Source organism: Stomoxys calcitrans, chromosome 2 (genome assembly GCF_963082655.1).
Source record: "Stomoxys calcitrans chromosome 2, idStoCalc2.1, whole genome shotgun sequence".
NCBI lineage: Eukaryota > Metazoa > Arthropoda > Insecta > Diptera > Muscidae > Stomoxys > Stomoxys calcitrans.
Genome location: NC_081553.1, coordinates 25,582,112 through 25,604,921, shown reverse-complemented (window position 1 = coordinate 25,604,921; position 22,810 = coordinate 25,582,112). Strand labels below are relative to the sequence as shown.

The 22,810-nt window shown below is 39.0% G+C and overlaps 1 protein-coding gene across 1 annotated transcript in view; it reads right to left on the bottom strand.

Moving 5' to 3' along the window:
- Nucleotides 1-1,828: 1,828 nt before the first annotated feature.
- Nucleotides 1,829-22,810, bottom strand: part of LOC106086722 (tachykinin-like peptides receptor 99D) — an 83,904-nt gene continuing 62,922 nt past the window's right edge. Inside the window, 5 exon segments of the mRNA NM_001311224.1 lie at nucleotides 1,829-4,114; nucleotides 5,676-5,741; nucleotides 9,113-9,252; nucleotides 18,997-19,193; nucleotides 19,371-19,521. Of these exon segments, the coding sequence (NP_001298153.1) occupies nucleotides 3,639-4,114; nucleotides 5,676-5,741; nucleotides 9,113-9,252; nucleotides 18,997-19,193; nucleotides 19,371-19,521 (1,030 nt within the window). The 3' untranslated portion in view covers nucleotides 1,829-3,638.

Here is a 22,810-nt window from a genome sequence, read left to right as displayed (position 1 = left end):
GACATAGTTGTCATATAAACCGATCTTGGATCTTGATTTTGTGCCACTAGGGGGCGCAATTCTTATTCGATTTAACTGAAATTTTGAATGAGGTGTCTTGTTATGACTTCCAACAACTGTGCCTAGTATGGTTCAAATCGTTTCATAACCTGACACAGCTGTCATATAAACCGATCTGGGGTCTTGATTTCTTGAGGCTCTAGAGGGCGTAATTATTATCCGATTTGGCTGAAATTTAGCATGGCGTGTTTTCTTATAACTTCCAACAAATATGCCAAATATAGTTCAAATCGGCTCATAACCTGATATAATTGATATCTTGACTTCTTGAGTCTCTAGACGGCGCAATTATTATCCGATTTGGCTGAAATTTTGCATAGCGTGTTTTGTTATGTCTTCCAAAAACTGAGTTACGTATGGTTTAAATCGGTTCATAACCTGATATAGCTGCCACATAAACCGATATGGGATCTTGACTTCTTGAGGCTCTAGAGGGCGCAATGGCCTGCAACATTCAATTCGATTTTGGTCCGAATTGGGACCAGACCTTAGTTTAGCTCCAATAGCATAGCAATTATGTTCTTTTATCCTTTGTTGACCTAAAAAGTGATACCGGGAAAAGAACTAGACAAATGCAATCCATGGTGGAGGTTATAAAGGGTGATTTTTTTGAGGTTAGGATTTTCATGCATTAGTATTTGACAGATCACGTGGGATTTCAGACATGGTGTCAAAGAGAAAGATGCTCAGTATGCTTTGACATTTCATCATGAATAGACTTACTAACGAGCAACGCTTGCAAATCATTGAATTTTATTACCAAAATCAGTGTTCGGTTCGAAATGTGTTCATTCACCGTAACGTTGCGTCCAACAGCATCTTTGAAAAAATACGGTCCAATGATTCCACCAGCGTACAAACCACACCAAACAGTGCATTTTTCGGGATGCATGGGCAGTTCTTGAACGGCTTCTGGTTGCTCTTCACTCCAAATGCGGCAATTTTGCTTATTTACGTAGCCATTCAACCAGAAATGAGCCTCATCGCTGAACAAAATTTGTCAAAATTTGAACACATTTCGAACCGAACACTGATTTTGGTAATAAAATTCAATGATTTGCAAGCGTTGCTCGTTAGTAAGTCTATTCATGATGAAATATCAAAGCATACTGAGCATCTTTCTCTTTGACACCATGTCTGAAATCTCACGTGATCTGTCAAATACTAATGCATGAAAATCCTAACCTCAAAAAAATCACCCTATATAAGATTCGCCCCAGCCGAACTTAGCACGCCTTTACTTGTTAAAGACTGTAGCGAGATTTCAACCGACAGACGTAGAGACGGAGGGACACACGGACAGACATGGCTAGATCGTCGTACTTCATAGGGTCGGAAATGGATATTTCTATGTGTTGTAAACGGAATGACAAAATGAATATACCCCCAATATTGGAAATATCCATTTCCGACCCTATAAAGTATGACGATCTATCCATGTCTGTCCGTCCGTCTCTACGTCTGTCGGTTGAAATCTCGCTACAGTCTTTAACAAGTAAAGGCGTGCGAAGTTCGCTCGGGCCAAATCTTATATAGACTCCACCATGGATCGCATTTGTCTAGTTCTTTCCCCGGTATCCCTTTGTAGGTCAACAAAGGATAAAAGAAAATAATTGCTATGTTATTGGAGCTATACTCTACGTCTGTCGGTTGAAATCACGCTACAGTCTTTAACAAGTAAAGGCGTGCTAAGTTCGGCCGGGCCGAATCTTGGGTATATATAAATTAATTCCTATTTTCATGTTGCGAAATAAGTCACCACAATTTATTAAGCAAATAGTTGTCATTGGTTTATTACTCTTCTTAGTTTTATTTATCTTTTGAATTTTGTTTTACAATTTAACTAAAATAATAATTATCTTAGGTACAGCTAAACACTATTCGTATATATACACAATAACACCAGGAACTTTAAGTTCTTCTTAATTTTTTTTTTTAATTTTTTAAGTTTTGCAATTTCCATAATACATACAGATGTGTGTGTGTGTTTTTTACAAGCTTACATTTATAGTAGTAGTAGTATAACATACAGTTTTCTTAACTTATAAACTATGTGTGTATGTGAGGTTTAGGGCCAGGGGTAGAGCGAGAGTTTGTTTAGAATTAAAAGTTAAATGTTGATATACATACTCTGAGAAATGACTTTTAAACGACTAAAACATAAAAATACAATGATACAAACTACGTTCATACAAAAACTATATGCATGTACATAAAAGTAAGTATATATTTATTATTTTACATTATTACTAATATTTTAGCAAGTGTTTCTTTTACTTTTAGCAGTGAGAGTGCACATCCGTTTCCTTGCCACATGTACAAAGAGAAATGCATAAAACCACTAACCTAGATGCACTCCGATGGAGGGTGGCATTTGAGTATCATCATCGTCTGAGTCATGAAACCTTCTTAAAAACTATGACATTTTATAAACTATGGAAATGAAATGGCGGTGCATTGCTCGTAAACTTATCAGGTATTAACAATGAAAACAACACTAAAAAAAAAACAAAAACAAAAAAACAAAATAATAACGTTGCTACTCTCCAAACGTTGTAAAACACTAAGGACTGTTTCGAAAAGGGAAGCTTCGAAATGGTGTCAAAATTACAATTAACAGCTAGGTATCGAAAAGGTCCGACAAACTGCAGTTTTTTATGTCCCTTGGGTTGTAAACTCAATGGCAAAATTAAGATATTCCCTTCTTTGGACCCGAAAGTTTCTAAATATTCAAATAACTTCAACTGGTGGTAAACAATTAAAATAGGGGCTTCCCCAGAGCACAACTTCTAAATGTTATTAACAAAGACGTCTGCGTGCTTTTTTATGAATTTTTGTAACGAGTACTGTAATCCCCTGTGGCAACAACTTTCTTTGTATTCTTTGAGTATAATTTTTTCATCCAAAAACTCTGGGGAAATCTAAGGAAAGGGGAAAATTCGTTTTTTCTTTCTTTTGGGACAGTCCTTAGAGGGTTATGGCATAAGACATGGCATCTCTTAAACTTAAAACTTAAATATAAAGAAATATCATTTGGGTGTAGTTGTACGTTGTACGTTCACTGCAAAAGTGCTGGGAGACATTACATGAATGCGAGAGTCAGAGGGATTTGTGAGGGGAGGTTTTGTGGCCAGCTTGTACACGTGTCAGTTGCAAATGGTTTAGAGCCATGTTTTATCATTGGTATGCATTGCGCTGGATTTTGTTGTTGCATAAAGCATCTTAATACCACTTCCGACCTCACCACTACCGGCAATAGCATCACCACCACCTACTTCTCCTGCCTTATTTGCCATTGCTGCACTCTCAATTGCACCGTTAATGGTGCTGTCACAATTTGTTGTGTCGTCGTTTATTGTGGGGGTTTCTTTGAAAGTAACCTTCCCATAAACACTTAAATTGTGTAGCGGAGAGTTGCTGCTGGCTTTGCCATTGCCATTTGTCAATGCGGGATTGTAGAGACAACTTCCGTTTCCGTTTGTGCGATTAAGCGCATAATTCAGGGCCTCCTGCTTGGGCTGCTGCTGCTGCTGCTGTTGCACATAAAGATCATCGACTGTTGTCTCATTTGTGTGTTGTCAGGACATTAATGGCGTTCTGCTGGCTAAATAATTTGTATCGCTCACTCCACCATTGAATGTGGTGGATATCACTCCCCCAATTGTGACACTCTTCACTGATGGTGTGGTCAACGCTGTGGGACTGGGTAGCGCCGTCTCCGTTGACATTGTGGCCCATTTGCCACCACTCGACCTGGGATTTGATTTCAACAACATTTCCTTTGAATTGGAATACAATTGCAAGGGGCCATTACCACTTAAGGCGGCCAATTCATGAGAGTTATGACCCATCTTCAGGCTACTCCTTTCATGATATGACGAATGATGATGGTGATGATGATGCTGCTGGTGGTGGTTGGGATGATGGTGGTGATGATGATGAAAACTTGCCCCACTCAGATTACAGGAGTTTTGGCCAATTGTGGTTGTTATAGGCGTTGAATGACGGCTGTTATCACGTTGCGTTGTCATAATCGTTGAACTGCGAAGGATACCTGTGTGTTGTCACATCACACATACGGAGGCAGAAAAACCGGGGAAGAGAGAAGAAACAAATTAAAAACTTTATTTCAGTATCATTGTAATTGGCAGAGGGCCACAAGTTGAGCCTCCTAATGGTTTATTGAAACGGAAATGATGGGGGTTTTGTTCGTTTGTTGTTTGCTATTGCACGCGTGTGTGTTTTTTTGACCAATTAAAAGTTGATATTTTTGATTGCTATGCCACAGGAGTCAGAGAGAGGGAGAGAGTTGCCAACTTTTGGGAAAACATTAAAAAAAAATGCAAAAAACAAATAAGAGCGTGCTAAGTTCGGCCGTATTTTATATACCCTCCACCATGGATCGCATTTCTTGAGTTTTTTGCGCCATATCTCTTTTTAGGTAAACTTGAAAAAATAAATGAATTGAATGCTGGAGGACATAGTAGATGTCATTGGGTAATATTTCAGTCCATTCGGATAAGAATTGCGCCCTGTAGGGGCTCAAGAAGCATAATGGGGAGAGTTTATATGAGGCCATCGTAGCGCAGAGGTTAGCATGTCCGCCTATGATGATGAACGACTGGGTTCAAATCCTGGCGAGAATATGGGAAAAAAACATTTTAAGCGATGGTTAGCTCCTAATGCTTGCGACATTTGTGAGGTACTATGCCATATAAGAACTTCTCCTCAAAGAGGTGTCGCACTGCGGCACGACGTTCGGACTCGGCTATAAAAGGAGGCCCCTTATCATTGAGCTTAAATTTGAATCGAACAACACTCATTGATATGTGAGAAGTTTGCCCTTGTTCCTAAATGGAATGTTCATGCAATTTCCAATTTGGTTTATATGGGAGCTGTATCAGGCTATAGATCGACCATATTGAAATTAATGTTGAAGGTCATGGAAGGTCATTGAAGGTCATAACCTGATATAGCTGCCATATAAACCGATCTTGAATCTTGACTTCTTAAGTCACTAGAGGGCGCAATTCTCATCCGATTTAGCTGAAATTTTGCATTAGGTGTTTTGTAATGACCTTCAACAACTATGCTAAGAATAGTCGGTCCATAACCATAACCTGATATGCCATATAAACCAATCTGGGGTCTTGACTTCTTGAGCCACTAGAGGGCGCAATTATTATCCGATTTGGCTGAAATTTTGCATGAGGTGTTTTGTTTTGTCTTTAAAGAAAATTTTGTACAAATTTCTCAATAACAACTTAGCTCAAATCAATTTTATGTTGACCGAAAATTCTAATGAATATCTAGTCTTAATAACTTGGTCTTCTTGGTCTTAAGGCAAAATTTTGTTGTTAGAAAAATTTTATATTTTTCAGTGATATTTCATTGTTGTCCCTCTTAACAATGTCTCTCTCCTGTTGGCAACACTCTTTGTAATGATTTTGAGTATCCCTATTGACATGATAGGATTACAACACACACGCTTTGCAAATATCAACCTGGTCAATAGCTAGAAACCCATTTAAATTACGTTAGGCTTTCAACTTTGATGTGGCTGATATCTATGACCGAAATTTGTATACAATTGCTGTGCCTACACGCAGACTTACCACAATGAGAAATTCGTCGACTTTTGGGTGAACCAGGACACGTGTAGAGAAATGAACGTTGAGTATCTAAAAATGAAACATTAAGGAATGAGTTTAATTTATATGCTGATATTAAAGGTAATTGGACATTTAAGTATTATATAATGGAATAACAATACCAAGAAATTTCAGTAAGAAATGTAAGAGTGCGTACACGTGTGTTATGTAATGTTTTGAATATATTGTAATTGGAGATTGGCTATTGTTTGAGGATATTTGTTATGGATTAAAAATTTTCTTTTTGTGTTAAGAATTTGATATTAGTAACAAACAACTCCCATAACAAGCAGTTATATCAATATCAATTTCTGAACTTTTAAAGTAAATAAACTCTTTGTTGCCGTAAAAATCTAAGACGATGTAGCCATCCGTAATTCTATTTGCCTGTCCGGTGAGATCATACTTCAGTCTTTAAAACAGATATATTAAGCTGAAACTTGCACATATTCTTTTTTCTAACCATATGCAGATTAGGTTCCAAGATGGGCTATATTGGACTATATCCTGATATGGCCTTTACATTGACCGATCTGTCGATTACAGTTCTTGGGCCAATAAAATTTGCCCAGCCTTTCGGCTTAAAGTCGACCATTCGACTAAAACTCGACTTTTCGACATAACGTAGTTTTTTCGGCTTAAAGTGGAGCTTTTGCCTTAGAATCGACTTTTCGATTTAAAGTTGACATTTCGACACAAAGTCGACCTTTTGATATTAAATCGACCTTTCGACTTAAAGTTGATTTAAGTTCTTGGTCTTAAAGTCGACCTTTCGACCTAAAGTCGATCTTTCGAATTAAAGTCGACCGTTCGTCATTAACTCGATTTAAAGTCGGTCTTTCGATTTAAAATCGACCTTTAGACCAAAAGCCGACCTTAAAGTCGACCCTTCGACATCAAGTCGACCTTTCGACTTAAACTCGACCTTGCGCCTCAAACTCGACCTTTCGACTTAAACTCGACCTTCGACATAAAGTCGACCTTACGACTTAACGTCTTCCTTTCGACTTCAAGTCGACCTTACGACTTAACGTCTTCCTTTCGACTTCAAGTCGACGATTCGACTTCAAGTCGACCTTTTAACTTAAAGTCGACCTTTCGATTTAAAGTCGACCTTTCGACTTCAAGACGACCTTTCGACTTCAAGTCGACCTTTCGACTTCAAGTCGACCTTTCGACTTCAAGTCGACCTTTCGACTTCAAGTCGACCTTTCGACTTCAAGTCGACCTTTCGACTTCAAGTCGACCTTTCGACTTCAAGTCGACCTTTCGACTTCAAGTCGACCTTTCGACTTCAAGTCGACCTTTCGACTTCAAGTCGACCTTTCGACTTCAAGTCGACCTTTCGACTTCAAGTCGACCTTTCGACTTCAAGTCGACCTTTCGACTTCAAGTCGACCTTTCGACTTCAAGTCAACCTTTCGACTTCAAGTCAACCTTTCGATTTCAAGTCGACATTTCGACTTCAAGTCAACATTTCGACTTCAAGTCGACATTTCGACTTCAAGTCGACATTTCGACTTCAAGTCGACATTTCGACTTCAAGTCGACATTTCGACTTAAAGTCGACCCTTCGACTTAAAGTCGACCCTTCGACTTAAAGTCGACCCTTCGACTTAAAGTCGACCTTTCGACTTCAAGTCGACCTTTCAACTTCAAGTCGAAATTTCCACTTCAAGTCGAAATTTCGACTTAAACTCTTCCTTTCTTTAAACTCTTCCAAGAAGACCTTTTGACATAACCTCGTTTTTTCGGCTTAAAGTAGAGCTTTTGCCTTAGAATCGACTTTTCGATTTAAAGTTGACATTTCGACTTAAAGTTGATTTAAGTTCTTGGTCTTAAAGTCGACCTTTCGACTTCAAGCGACCTTTTGACTCCAATACGACTTTTCGACATCAAGTCGTATTTTCGACTTAAAGTCAACCTTTCGACTTAAAGTCGACCTTGCGACTTAAAGTCGACCTTTCGACTTCAATTCGATCTTTCGACTTCATATCGCCATATCGACTCAAAGTCGACTTTTCGATTCAAAGTCGACCTTTCGACTCAAAGTCGACCTATCGACTCAAAGTCGACCTTTTGATTAAAATTGCCTTAAAGTCGACCTTTCGACTCAAAGTCGACCTTTCGATTTTAAGTCGAACGTTTACTTAAAGTCGATTTTTTCGCTTAAAGTTGATGTTTCGACCCATAGTTGATCATTTGACTTAAAGTCGACCTTTCAACTTAACTTTTAACTTTCAATCTCCGCGCCAAGTATGATGCGGATCGGTCTATAAACTGCTTTACCGTCCATATAAACCTACCCCAGATTTGACTTCGTGGGCCCCTAGAAGCCTCAATTGTCATCCAGTTTGGTTTAATTTTTGGACTGTTTTTTTTTGTTTTGTTATGACTTCCAACAACCGTGTCAAGTAGAGGTGTGCACGTGAGTTGTTGTGTTAACCATGAGTCATGTCGTGTCACGCGTGAGTCACGACTCACGACTTACAAAACTCTCAGAAAAAACTCACGTGAGTCGTGATTATCTCGTGAGTCATGAGTGTATAGTCATGCGTGGGCGTGAGTGAGTAAAATTTGTCTCATGAGCATAAGTGGCCGTAGAGGAGTACACGTGAGTTGTCGTGTCACGCGTGAGTCATGTAGTATCACGCATGAGTCACGACTCAAGACATATTTACCACTCTCGAGGCACTCACGACTCACAAAAAAATCACATCAGTCGTGATTATCTCGGGAGTCATGAGTGTCTAGTCGTGCGTGGGCGTGAGAGTAAAATTTGTCGCATGAGCATTAGTGGAAAATCACTTACGCTCACATCTCAAGTCTCAAGTACGGTCCAAATCGGACCATCACCTGATATAGCTACCATATAAACCGATCTCGCGATTTGACATCTTGAGCCCCTCGAAGCTGCAATATTTTCCAGATTTGGACGCATTTTTGCACCTTGTGTTCTGTTACGATCCTGTCAAGTACGGTTTAAATCGGTCTATAAATTAATGTATCTCCTATATAACCGATCTCCCTTTGCGGCGCCTAAGAGCTTAAATTTTTTGCTGATTTGAAAGAAATTTGTTACATAATGTATACATAAGTCCTACAACTAAGTTCATTTGTGTAAACTTGTAGCAGAATCCATGGTGGTGAGTGCCCAAAATTTGGCTCAGCCGAACTTAGCAAGTTTTTACTTTTTATGTACAAGTGGCTGCTTCAAAGCTGAACAGCTCACAGAGCCATGCATTGCGCTAAAGTCATTTAAGGATTATATTAGAACTAGGGATTATGGAGAACAAAATTTTTTAAAACTCTTCTAATTCTCTTTTTTTTATGTCTTGCAATTGCAATTGCAAGTCACGGAATAACTGGTTGCATGCAAATACCAAATTTGGAACATTTACCATTACGTTTGATGCGATTGTGATCCGGTGAGCCAGAGCAGGAATAACGTGATGTCAGGTTATCTCGACGATTCAGACTTTCAGCGCCAATATGGACAAATGGACACCAGCGAAAAAACATCTTAAAGCCAAAGCGAAATCTGAAAAATATGGCAAAGAAGGAAAGAAAGTCAATAATAAATCATACTTTATGGCACGAAGTGTTGCATATAATCTCGATTTCCTCTTGGGCTCTTGGTAATTGATATAAATTGAAGGTAGTCATGGGAATGGAAAAGGTTTTAGACCATGTCAGTATGAAAAAATGATTTCTTAGCTGCACTCTAGTGGCCAGTATCTATTTCAACTGACTGTCATCGATAGTTCTAACTTGTTTTTTTTTCATTCTAAATGGCGGAAGTGCAACGTTGTGGGCGGAAGTAAAAGATTCCAGGTAACACTAACAGCAGCAAGCTTTTTGACGCACACCATGTAGCATGCCAAGTGATATAAATTGCAATGTCTTATTCTCACCTATACCATATAACATGAGTTGGCATGTTAATGCCAGAATGGTAAATGTGAAACGGGGTTGAGGAAAATAGAAAACGCGTAAGAATCCCAACCATGAAATTTCGTAATGAATTTCTTTGTGACATTTGGTTTGCGTGTATGTGTGTAAACGTGTGATTTGCCAACGTCATTCATACCCTGATGTGTGAGTGGATTTTCCTTTGGAACGAAAAGTTCAACTGATAAGACACATACATCACCATTCTGTGTGTCGTTTGATGGTATTTTTAGGATTTTTGGGTCACGCCAGCATTTTGCGTAGGCTAAATGGGAAATCATTTTTCATGTGTGCACTTGCAATGGCTGCGCGATAGCAAGGAAATATAAAGTAAACAAAATAGTCAAATGAATTGAAAATGAAAAAAAAAATTTTGGGAAATTTTTGCTTATATAGAATGAGAGCGAAGAGTGTAAATACTCTTCGGAAATAAGTATTACTCTAGAAAATAATCGTAGAAAAATAAATTTTTTTTTTCTTTAAAAATTATGATCCAGATCGGTCCAAGTTTGTATATAAAGGATGATTTTTTAGCTATCTTTTTGGCAACACTGATTTAAACACTTTACTGTCAAACATCTTCAGTTTGGTCTATAATTTAACCATGAATCGTCTTACAAACGAACAACGCTTGCAAATTATTGTATTTTATTATTAAAATGCTTGCTCTGTTAAGAAAGTTCATCGCGCACTTCTTCCACTCAGCGACGAAGCTCATTTTTGGTACGTTAATAAGCAGAATTGTCGATTATGGGGTGAAGATCAGTCAGAAGCACTGCAAGAGCTACCAATGCATCCAGAAAATGTCATAGTTTGGTGGGGTTTATGGGCTGGTGGCATCATTGGACCGTACTTCTTCAAAGACGATGCGAATCGTAACGCAACTGTGAATGGTGAGCGTTACCGTGAGATGATATCTAACTTTTTGTTTGCCCAAAATGCAAGAGCTTGACTTGCATGATATGTGGTTTCAGCAACACGGTACCACATGTCACACAGCACGCGCAACGATGGACTAATTGAGAGGCGAGTTTGGTGAACATTTTATTTCACGTTCGGGACCGGTCAATTGGCCCCTATATCGTGCGATTTAACGCCTTTAGACTATTTTTTGTGGGGCTATGTTGTTGTTGACGTATTGGTAGACAACATTGAAGCATTTATTCGTGAGATAATGGCCGAAAGAGTATGAGTATGCCAAAATTGAACAAAGCGGTTGAACTATTTGAGGCGCAGTTACGGTCAACATTTGCTTGAAATAATCTTCAAACATTAAATTATATGGACCGTACCAACGATTCAAATAAAAATTTCATGCATTTTTTTGAATTTTATGTGTTTTTATACCCTCCACCATAGGATGGGGGTTTATACTAATTTCGTCATTCTGTTTGTAACTACTCGAAATATTCGTCTGAGGCCACATAAGGTATATATATATATTCTTGATCGTCGCAACATTTTATGTCGATCTAGCCATGTCCGTCCGTCTGTCTGTCGAAAGCACGCTAACTTCCGAAGGAGTAAAGCTAGCTTGAAATTTTGCACAAATACTTCTTATTAGTGTAGGTCGGTTGGTGTTGTAAATGGGCCATATCGGTCTATGTTTTGATATAGCTGCCATATAAACCGATCTTGGGTCTTGACTTCTTGAGCCTCTAGAGTGCGCAATTCTTATCCGATTGGAATGAAATTTCGCATGACATGTTTTGCCATGACTTCAAAAAACTGTTTCAAGTATGGTTTAAATCGGTTCATAACCTGATATAGCTGTCATATAAACCGATCTTGGGCCTTGACTTCTTGAGCCTCTAGAGGGCGCAATTCTTATCCGATTGGAATGAAATTTTGTACGACGTGTTTTGTTATGATATCCAACAAATGTGCCAAGTATGGTTTAAATCGGTCTATAACCTGATATAGCTGCCATATAAACCGATCTTGGGTCTTGACTTCTTGAGCCTCTAGAGAGCGCACTTATTATCCGATTTGAATAAATTTTTGCACCACGTGTTTTGTTATGATATCCAACAACTGTGCCAAGTATGGTTTAAATCGGTACATAACGTGGTATAGCTGTCATATAAACCGATCTGGGGTCTTGACTTCTTGAGCCTCTAGAGACCGCAATTATTATCCGATTTGAATAAATTTTTGCACCACGTATTTTGTTATGATATCCAACAACTGTGCCAAGTATGGTTCAAATTGATCCATAACCAGATATAGCTGCCATATAAACCGATCTATGGTCTTGACTTCTTGAGCGTTTAGAGGGCGCAATTCTTATCCGATTGGAATGAAATTTTGTACGACGTGTTTTGTTACGATATCCAATAACTGTGCCAAGTATGGTTCAAATCGGTTTATAACCTGATATAGCTGCCATATAAACCGATCTTGGGTCTTGACTTCTTGAGCCTCTAGAGGACGTAATTATTATCCGATTTGGCTGTAATTTTGTTCAACGGTTTCTCCCATGACCTCCAACATACGTGTCAAATATGGTCTGAATCGGTCTTTAGCCTGATGCAGCTCCCTTATAAACCGATCTCCATATTTCACTTCCATAGCCCCTGAAAGGCAAATTTCTTCTACAGTGGTCTCCAACATTCAATTCAATTGGCATAGCAATTCTTTTCTTTTATTCTTTGTTTGTCAAAAACGAGATACCGGGAAAGAACTCGACAAATGCGATCCATGGGGGAGGGTATATAAGATTCGGTCCGGCCGAACTTAGCACGCTTTGACTTGTTTGTACTCCTATGCATCCTCCTTGAATATGGTGCTGATTGGATTATATTTGGATAAAGCTGCCGTATAAACAGGTCTTCCGATTTACGGTCTCGTCCTCAAATAAATTACATTTATTACTTGATTTCGCTAAATTATGGAACTATGAATTGGGTTACATCGCTCGACTTCTGTGTTGAGTTTGGCCCAGAATATTTGTGATCGACCATGCATGATATTCGTAACGCTATTCATTAAACTTTTCCTTTGACACACAAAACTATTCCTTTGAAGAAATACCTGGTGCTCTTAAAGGAAAAAGTTGCCCATGAAGCTGGTGGTGAACTCACAAAAAACTAACTCACAAAAAACTAGATTCTATGAAATTTCTTTACTGAAATTCTTTTTTTTTTGTACCATGTCCAAGCAAAGCATAATACCCTGTTGATTTTTTGTGCAATGGAATGTTTGCAACAAGTTCACTACATTTGAAATTTTTTGAAAATTTGTTCGAAAGGCCATGAACTCATATGGGTGATGCTTTGAAAATCTAAATATCTTTTATCTGTGTAACTTAGGCAACCTTTTGGCCTTCACATCTGACTAGGCTTTTCATATCAACGACAGCATACAACGGATAAAACTATTTTTCATAGCAATGACAGGAGGGAATATCTGTAGTTTGGTTTCCATTTTTTGTTGGCAAAAGATTTTTTATACTTTATATGACAGTTGTTTATATGGGTATTTGGGTGTATGTGTAAGTCTACGTGTGTGTGTGTTTGTGTGTTTGACTTAAATGTAATGCTTCAATGGAAAGTAGTGAAGTGACTAGCATTCATTTCCAATTTATTTTTGAGAAGAAGACATTATTTACAGTGAATGAGTTCTGATTGGGCCATCAATTACGGAGAAATTCTTAGGAAAGGAAATCTCAAAGAAATAACTGTTGTAGAAAAGCACCTTCCCAATGGATTTATGACATATGTTCTTAAAAAACATTTAATTTTGTTTTTTGTTTAAGTAAAAATTAGTTACGAATGGTAATAGTGGCTGTCAGCAACAGAATTACTTAAATTGGTAGGCTGAGCTCCTTTAAAAAAGAAAATTGATCCCAATCTTTTTATTCGCATGAGAATTCTTGTCATTCCATTTACAACACATTGAAATATTCATCCTCATAAAGTATAAAAATTCTTGATATTCATAAAAAACATCTGTACGGAATACAAGTTTCAGCTCTATGAGCATATCTCAAGTTTAAGAAACATAGCTCGATTACAAAATACGGACAGACGGACATAACGAGCGATGGAGGGTCAGATTTATGGACTGACTCAAAGACAGACAGACAGTCTGACATGCCTAAAATGTCTTCCTAACCATGTCCGTCCGTTCGTCTGTCCGTCCGTCTGTCCGTCTGTCCGTCTGTCCGTCCGTCTGTTCGTCCGTCTGTCCGTCCGTCTGTCTGTCCGCCCGTCCGTCTGTCTGTTGATATCACGATAAAAATGGAGATATTGAGCTGAAACTTTGCGCAGATTCTTTTTTTTTGTCCATAAGCAGGTTAATTTCGAATATGGGCTATATCGGACTATATCTTGATAAAGCCCCCATATATACCGATCCGCCGATTTAGGGTCCTAGGCCCATAAAAGCCATATTTATTATTCGAATTTCCAAAATTCGGGACAGTGAGTTGTATTAGGCCCTTTGACATCTTTCTTCCATTTGGCCCAGATCGGTTCACATTTGGATATAGCTGCCATATAGACCGATCTCTCGATTTAGGGTTTTGGGCCCATAAATGGCGCATTTATTGTCCGATGTCGCCGAAATTTGGGACAGTGAGATATGTTATGTAAGTTAGACCCCTCGACATTTTTCTGCAATATGGCCCAGATCGGTCCAGATTTGGATATAGTTGCCATATAGACCTATCTCTCAATTTAAAGTCTTGGGCGCATTTAATGTCCGATTTCGCCGAAATTTGGGACAGTGAGATGTGTCAGTCCCTTCAACATTCGTCTTCAATTTGGCTCAGATCGGGCAAGATTTGGATATGGCTGCCATATGGACCGATATCTCGATTTAAGGTTTTGGGCCCATAAAAGACGCATTTATTGTCCGATTTCGCTGAAATTTGGGACAGTGAGTTATGTTGGGCTTTTCGACATCCGTGTCGTATATGACTTGTACTTATTAGACCTCTCAATATCCGTGTTGAATTTGGTCCAGATCGGACCATATTTCGATAAATTATGCATTTATGACGAAAGGTGGTTTACATATCCTTTGCCTTTTTACTTGTTTTTATACCCACCACCGTTGGATAGCCATTCCGAAATATCAATTTCCGACTTTACAAAGTATATATATTTCGGATTGTCGTAAAATTCTAAGACGATTAACTATGTCTGTGTGTCTCTCCGTCTGTCCGTCTATCCGTCCGTCTGTTGTAATCACTCTACAGGCTTCAAAAATTGAGATATTGAGCTGAAATTTGGCATAGATACGTCTTTTTGATGCATGCTGGTTAAGTTTTTGAACGGGTCAAATCGGACTATATTTGGATATAGCTGCTATATAAACCGATTTTCCGATAAAGGGTCTAATGCCCATAAAAACTTCAATTTTCATCCGATTTTGCTGAAATTTTAAACAGTGGGTAGTTTTAGGCCTCCCTATATCTGATCAGAATATGGTTCAGATTGGACTATATTCAGATATAGCTGCCATATAGACCGATCTGCAGATAAGTTGACTGAAGCCCATTAAAGCTTTGTTTATTAACCGATTTCGCTGAAATTTTAAACATTGAGTTTTTCTGAGCTTCACGATATCCGACCTTAATATGGTTCAGATCGGTTTATAATTGGATATATCTGCCAAAAAGACCAATATTTTGTTCTACGAAATTGAATAGTGACATATAAAATAGACTACTCAATGTCCGTGTCGAATTTGGGTGCATAAGTTATCTAATTTTCACCGGATTGTGACGAAAGTGGATTTACATATAAATCCGAGGTGGTGGGTATCCAAAGTTCGGCCCGGCTTAACTTAATGCCTTTTTACTTGTTTTTTTTTATTTTATTATCCATTGAACATTTAAACATGAAATTGTTGTAAATCAAATTTTAAGCGTATTAAAAATTTTTAAGAAAAATAATTTAATACAGAATTTTCATATATATTGGGCTTGAGTCCCCTTATATATGTTCAAAGCATTTGACACTTTATCGATATTAAAGTGAAAATGCTAAGACATTAATAGAGTAACCACCGAACTACGTTTCATGTTATGGAGCAGCTTTAAAAGAGCCTCAATCTGGCATCTGATGTGGAAGCCACAACAATGAGCACAGCCACAATCTAAACAAAAGTTCTCAAACATTATAGGAGAAGGTGAAAATGCGGCAATGTGTAGTGATGAATTCACTAAAGTCCTTTTGATATATGAACGCCATTGTGACAATGGTTGCCATCTTTTGACAGTTTTTATACCCACCATCGAAGGACGGGGTTACATTAGTTTTGTCATTTCGTTTCGAAATACTGAAAATATCCATTTCCGACTCCATAAAATATGTACAATATTTTTGATCCTGTTAAATTCAAAGACGATCCAGTCGTGTCCGTCCGTCTGTCAATCCGCCAGCTCACCAGTCTGTTAAAATCATGCTACAGTCTGTAAAAATTAATATACATTGAGATGGGGAGAACTATATACTATATACTGAGGAATGGGAGAACTTTCATTTTGTCTTTCCTAGAGTTGGGCGATGGGTAAATAACCAAAAGTTAATTACCCGGTAAATTGGGTAAATACTCGGGTATTTACCCATTTGTACCCAAAAGCTGGGTATTTATAATTTTGCAGATATCTTGGGTATAAAAACATTTTCCAAACCATTTTTGATGATATCGTATTCTTTGTATATAAACCTGACCTTCTGATCTCATAAAATCGGATATTAATTATATATAGCCGCTATATAGACCGATCTCCAGACTTAAAATTTTGTGGCAATAAATTGGTCCTTTTTTCATTTTTGATGATATCGTATTTTTTGTATATAAACCTGACCTTCTGATCTCATAAAATCGGATTTTAGTTATATATATAACCGCTATATAGACCGATCTCCAGACTTAAAGTTTTGTGTCAATAAATTGGTCATTTTTCATCCGATTTCGATGAAATTTGGCACAGTCAGTTCTGATAGACCCCCTACTCATTTCTGTGAAGTGTGGTTCAGATCGGACTATATTTAGATATAGCTGCCCTATAGACCGACCGCCCTATCGCCCGATATAGGGTATTAAGGCCATGAAAGATCATTTTATTGCTCGAAATCGATGAAATTTGGCAAAGTGTGTTCTGGTTGATCCGTACACATTCCTGCTAAATGTGGTCCAGATTGGACCATATTTGGATATATCTGCCATATAGACCGATCTCCCGATATAGAGTATTGAGCCCATAAGAGCACCATTTTCATCCGATTTGGACGAAACTTAATGGTTAATGGATAAAATATGTCATTAGTTTGTTTGCTATTTGCCTTTGACGGCTGAACTGGGGCTATATTCAAATATGGTCATATCTTCACCACATTTGCCTATAATGCAAAGTTTCAGCCACATCGGATGAGAATTGAGCCCTCTAGAGGCTCAAGAAACCAAGATCCGAGATCGGTTTAATTGACAGCTATACCAGGCTATGAATCGGTTTGAACCACATGGACCGATATGGTTTACAATCCTAATCGACCAAGGCTAATAGGGAGTCTCTTTGCGCTAAATTTCAAGTGTCTAGCTTTACTCTTTCGAAAGTTAGCGTGCTCTTGATAGACAGACAGACGGACGGACGGACAGTTGGATGGACAGACGGGCGGACATTATATTTTTTTGCAATTAGAGAAACGCATACCCTCCATTTTTTTCCTTTTGATCCTAGTAAGAAATACGAAATTTCATGACGATCGGTTGACGATAACACATGCTTGCATTCAAAGTATATTTTTTGGGATTCATTGGAGGATTTTAAGTCTTAGAATTTTAGTATAGCAGCGAATTCGCCTATCTGTCTGTCCGCGTTTTGTCCCACCGTAGCGTAGAGGTTTGCATGTCCGCCTATGACGCTGAACGCCTGGGTTCAAATCCTGGCGAGACCATCATAAAGTTTTCAGCGGTGGTTATCCCCTCCTAATGCTGGGGACATTCGTGAGGTACTTTGCTATATAAAAACTTCTCCTCAAAAGAAGGTCTATTATCATTGAGCTTAAACATAAATCTGACTGCCTTCATTGATATGTGAGAAGTTTGCCCCTGTTCTTTAATGGAATGTTCATGGGCAAATTTGCATTTGCATGCCTATTTGGGGTAGTTTTAGGCTTGGGGCGGTCTCCTAGTTATCTGGACGCAATTTTTGAAATTATATGCGTACCCTACTCCCGAATACTTTTTTTTTGAGTCGCACATTGTTCAGATCGGTTCACTTTTGATTTTGGGCGTTACTTTTGGCGCGGTTTTGGCCTTGGGCTGACCTCCAAGGAACTTGAACCCAATTTTTAATATCATATTCGTACTCTACTCCCGAATAGCTTTTATTTAAGTCCCATATTGTCCCGATCGGTTCACTTTTGATTTTGGGCGGTGCTGTTGGGGTAAGGGGAAGGGTCCGCCCCGCTTCCGATATCCAAAATTTATTTTAGTCTATTGCTACTTCTAGACCATCCTATACAACTTGTGACAATTTCAAGCAAATCGGTTCCGCTGTTAAATTCAATATCGATAGTTAAGAAGAAAAACATTTAAACTATGGAACAGACTGCATATCGATGGTTTGCGTGCTCTAGTTGGAGTGTGGCCATTGGCGGTCACAGTTACCCGTACCATAAATCGTAGGCTCAAATTATCTTAGGTGAGCTCAGTTAAGTAAACATTGAGAATTTACGAATTGTTCAATATTTCTAGTCAGAGAACACGATGTTCGAAAATTCACCACATTCGTGCAAGAGCAGCAACTCTTTTGATCTTTCGAGCCTAACTTTGTTTGCTTTGGTGTGGCCTTTATGCAAATATTAGGCTTCACCTTGAGCTCGATTTTCAGAATTGAGAAGTTATTTTAACGTATGTTACAAAGGTACTTATTGTGCATAGTGTGATTGCTTATAAGCCTGATGCCTTCGGATTGCATAAAAAGAAATAAATGAAATGAAATTGTTAACAAATCCCATATTAAGTGTTAAGAGAAATTTTCTTCAATTTCCACAGAAACATATTTTCACAAAGGCAACAATGCTTGATATGTGTATTGGTGTTGGTGTTGGTGCTTCTGTATGCTTATGTCTCTGTTTGTAAGTGAGTACCTAGTTTTCCTGTTGCTGTCACCCACAGATAGAAAATGAAGAAAGAAAAGCTTTTGAAAGTCAGTATGTTTACATATCCTGTTAGGGTTTCCAACCACAAACCAAGAGAAAATGAGGGAAAAAGATCGATATCCAGTATTTTACCCTTTGAATAGAGTTGGTAAATTTATTTGTATTCACGCTTGCCTTATCTTCGAAACCATTTCAAAGTCTTGCCTTTTACTTACCGCGAATTCATCCAGCAATATATAATCGGATTGTACATGGAATTGCTCATTGCCAGCCAGTATATGAATAGGTAGACCTCCTGTATGAATGGTGTCTCCGTTATGGCCGGATAGCAGGAAGTGACAATGAAGTACGCATGAAAGGGAAGCCAGCAGACGACGAATATTAAAACCACAACCATCATCATTTTCACCACCTGTTCCAAAAAAAAGGGGGCAAGAAAAAGCACAATAAATACAATTTTCAACAATTTTATATATTTTTTCAGTTTAGTTGCTATGACACGTTTGGATGGTGATGACATGCCATGCTTTGCAATGATTTGCTATTAAAATAAATGTGTTGCCCTGGTTAGTGGTTGACAATGACTTACCCTCCTCTTACTTTTCACATTCTCCACCTGACGCGGTGTGTATTCACCAATGGCCTTGGAACCCCAGAGCTCAAGACCCACACGGGAATATGTTGCGGTCATTGATATGACTGGCAAGAAATAGGTGAGTATCATAAATAATATGTTGTAGCTGCAGGACAAGAGATGAGAACAAAAACAATGCAGACATAATAAATTAGATAAGAAAGACAAAAGACGCAAAGAAACAAAACGAAAATTATATTAAATTTCATTTGAATTCTTTAATTAAAAACAATAACATTCTTCAAATACAAAATTTAGTCTAAAAATGTTTGAATTCATGGAAGCCACACAGACGTACAAGTGTACGCATGATGATTGTGAATTTTTTAATTTTAATATTCCTCATACACACCAGTGTACTTTAATAACTTCCAATGTGGGTGCCCACAGGCAAATGGTTAAATAAAACAAGTAAAAGAGCGGCCGCACTCTTATATACCCTCCACCATGGAACGTGGAGTATAGGTGTTTTTAATGAATTTTTCGATTATATAGGAGTTCCTTGTTATGGCTATCAAACTTCACACAAAATACCACTTTTAAAGTTCCAGTCAAATCGGATAGTAATTGCGCCCTCTAGAGGCAGATTTGTCAAAACAAGAACCGATATGTCCCATTTACAATCCCAACTGACCTACACTAAAAGGAAGTATTTGTTCAACATTTTCTTGTTGGGTCTCAGATCAATATTTCGATGTATTTGAAACGGAGTAACGAAATTAGTACACCCCCACCGAATGGTGGGGCTTCTAGGGGCTCAAAAAGACATAACCGGGGGCAATATCAGTGTTTTGGCCGATTCGGATCATACTTGGCAAGGATGTTGGAACTAAGAGCTCAAATCCTTGTGCCGAAATTTAAATTTAAGCCAAATCGTATGAAATTTGAGAACTCTAGGGGCTCAAGAAGTAAAAACTGGATATTGGTTTATATGGAAGCTATCCAAATCGGAACCGATATGGCCCAGTTGCAATTCCTAATTAGCCACATCCATAAGAGGTATGGATGCAAAATATCAAGCGAATACCTTTATTCTTTCGAAGGCTATTGTGATTTCGACAGACGGACAAACAGGAGGACATGGCTAGATCGACTTAGAATGTCAAGATGATCAAGAATATATACACTTTATGGGGTCTTAGACCAATATTTCGAGGTGTTACAAACGGAATGACTAGATTTATATACCTCCTATCGTATGGTGGTGGTTATGAAAAACATTTAGCAAATGCCATTATGAAAAACCAATTAATTTTTCTTGATATTTATGTATTTAAATATACAATGAATACAATTAATCTTACGAGGGCTGCTACAGAAGTTGCCAGACGTAAATCTGAGATTTCAATTTACATTTTTTTCAAAACGTTTTGAAGAACTCGTGAAGATTTTCTCGCCATTTCGTCAGGAGGCCACAGTAGCTCAGAGGTTGGTATGCCCGCCTATGACGCTGTATACATGGGTTCAAATCCGTATAAATATTAAGCAGTGGTTACCCCGCCCTCATACTGGGCGACACACAGTGGGATAGAACCGAAAAAAGCTAGTAATAAATACGCCGTGTGAGAACGGGTAGAGATATTGCCTTGAAATTTGAAATGATTGAAGTTGAGGTGATTGCAAGTTTGTGTGCATGTTTCATTTCATGTCCCTTAGTTGTGCGGGCACCTTTTGGCAGGCCCCCAAAGTAGGTCACGTTGGTATTTTGAAAATTTGTTGGGGCTGCCAAAACTTTTCAATTTTATGCTTAATTTGGATTTGTGACAAAATATGTCACATTTGATAATTCCGTTAAAAATTATACAGATTGAAAATCAAAAATTGTGAAAAAAGTGTATTTTTTGCATTTTTTGGTAAAAAAAAAGTATTTTCATTGATTAGTCTTTATTGCAAAGACATTTTGAAAAACTCCTCGAGTTTTCAAATTCCAAAGCCCAGATCCTCCGTTTGAGTACATGTTATTTTACTCCATATGTCCCCCAAACAAACAAATTTGTGCACCTAACGATATTTTGAGTCAACACAGCAAAATGGGTATTTTGTGACCTTTTGTAAAAAAAAATTCGGGAAAAATTATTTATAGGTTTTTAAGGAAACTCTTATTTGCAGTTCTCATACGACGAGCAAGACCCATTGCTAAGTATACCGATCGGCTTAAAATTAGTTCCTGATTCTATTTAGCTATGTCCGTTTGTCCGCCTGTCTGTCCATCTGTCTGTCCGTCCGTCTGTCTGTCTGTCTGTCTGTCCGTCTGTTTGTCCGTATGTCTGTCCGTATGTCTGTCCGTCTGTCTGTCCGTATGTCTGTCCGTATGTCTGTCCGTATGTCTGTCTGTCTGTCTATCCGTCTGTCTGTCCGTCTGTCTGTCCGTCTGTCTGTCCGTCTGTCTGTCCGTCTGTCTGTCTGTCCGTCTGTCTGTCCGTCTGTCTGTCCGTCTGTCTGTCCGTCTGTCTGTCCGTCTGTCTGTCCGTCTGTCTGTCCGTCTGTCTGTCCGTCTGTCTGTCCGTCTGTCTGTCCGTCTGTCTGTCCGTCTGTCTGTCCGTCTGTCTGTCCGTCTGTCTGTCCGTCTGTCTGTCCGTCTGTCTGTCCGTCTGTCTGTCTGTCCGTCTGTCTGTCCGTCTGTCTGTCCGTCTGTCTGTCCGTCTGTCTGTCCGTCTGTCTTTCCGTCTGTCTGTCTGTCCGTCTGTCTGTCCGTCCGTCTGTCTGTCCGTCTGTCTGTCTGTCTGTCCGTATGTCCGTCTGTCTGTCTGTCTGTCTGTCCGTCTGTTTGTCCGTATGTCTGTCCGTCTGTCTGTCCGTCTGTCTGTCCGTCTGTCTGTCCGTCTGTCTTTCCGTCTGTCTGTCTGTCCGTCTGTCTGTCCGTCCGTCTGTCTGTCCGTCTGTCTGTCTGTCTGTCCGTATGTCCGTCTGTCTGTCTGTCTGTCCGTATGTCCGTCCGTCTGTTTGTCTGTCTGTCTGTCCGTATGTCCGTCCGTCTGTCTGTCCGTCTGTCTGTCCGTCTGTCTGTCCGTCTGTCTGTCCGTCTGTCTGTCCGTCTGTCTGTCCGTCTGTCTGTCCGTCTGTCTGTCCGTCTGTCTTTCCGTCTGTCTGTCTGTCCGTCTGTCTGTCCGTCTGTCTGTCCGTCTGTCTGTCCGTCTGTCTGTCCGTCTGTCTTTCCGTCTGTCTGTCTGTCCGTCTGTCTGTCCGTCCGTCTGTCTGTCCGTCTGTCTGTCTGTCTGTCCGTATGTCCGTCTGTCTGTCTGTCTGTCCGTATGTCCGTCCGTCTGTTTGTCTGTCTGTCTGTCCGTATGTCCGTCCGTCTGTCTGTCCGTATGTCTGTCCGTCTGTCTATCCTTCTGTCTGTCCGTCTGACTGTCCATATATTCTTGTATCCAAGGTACAAGTCGCATTTGTTG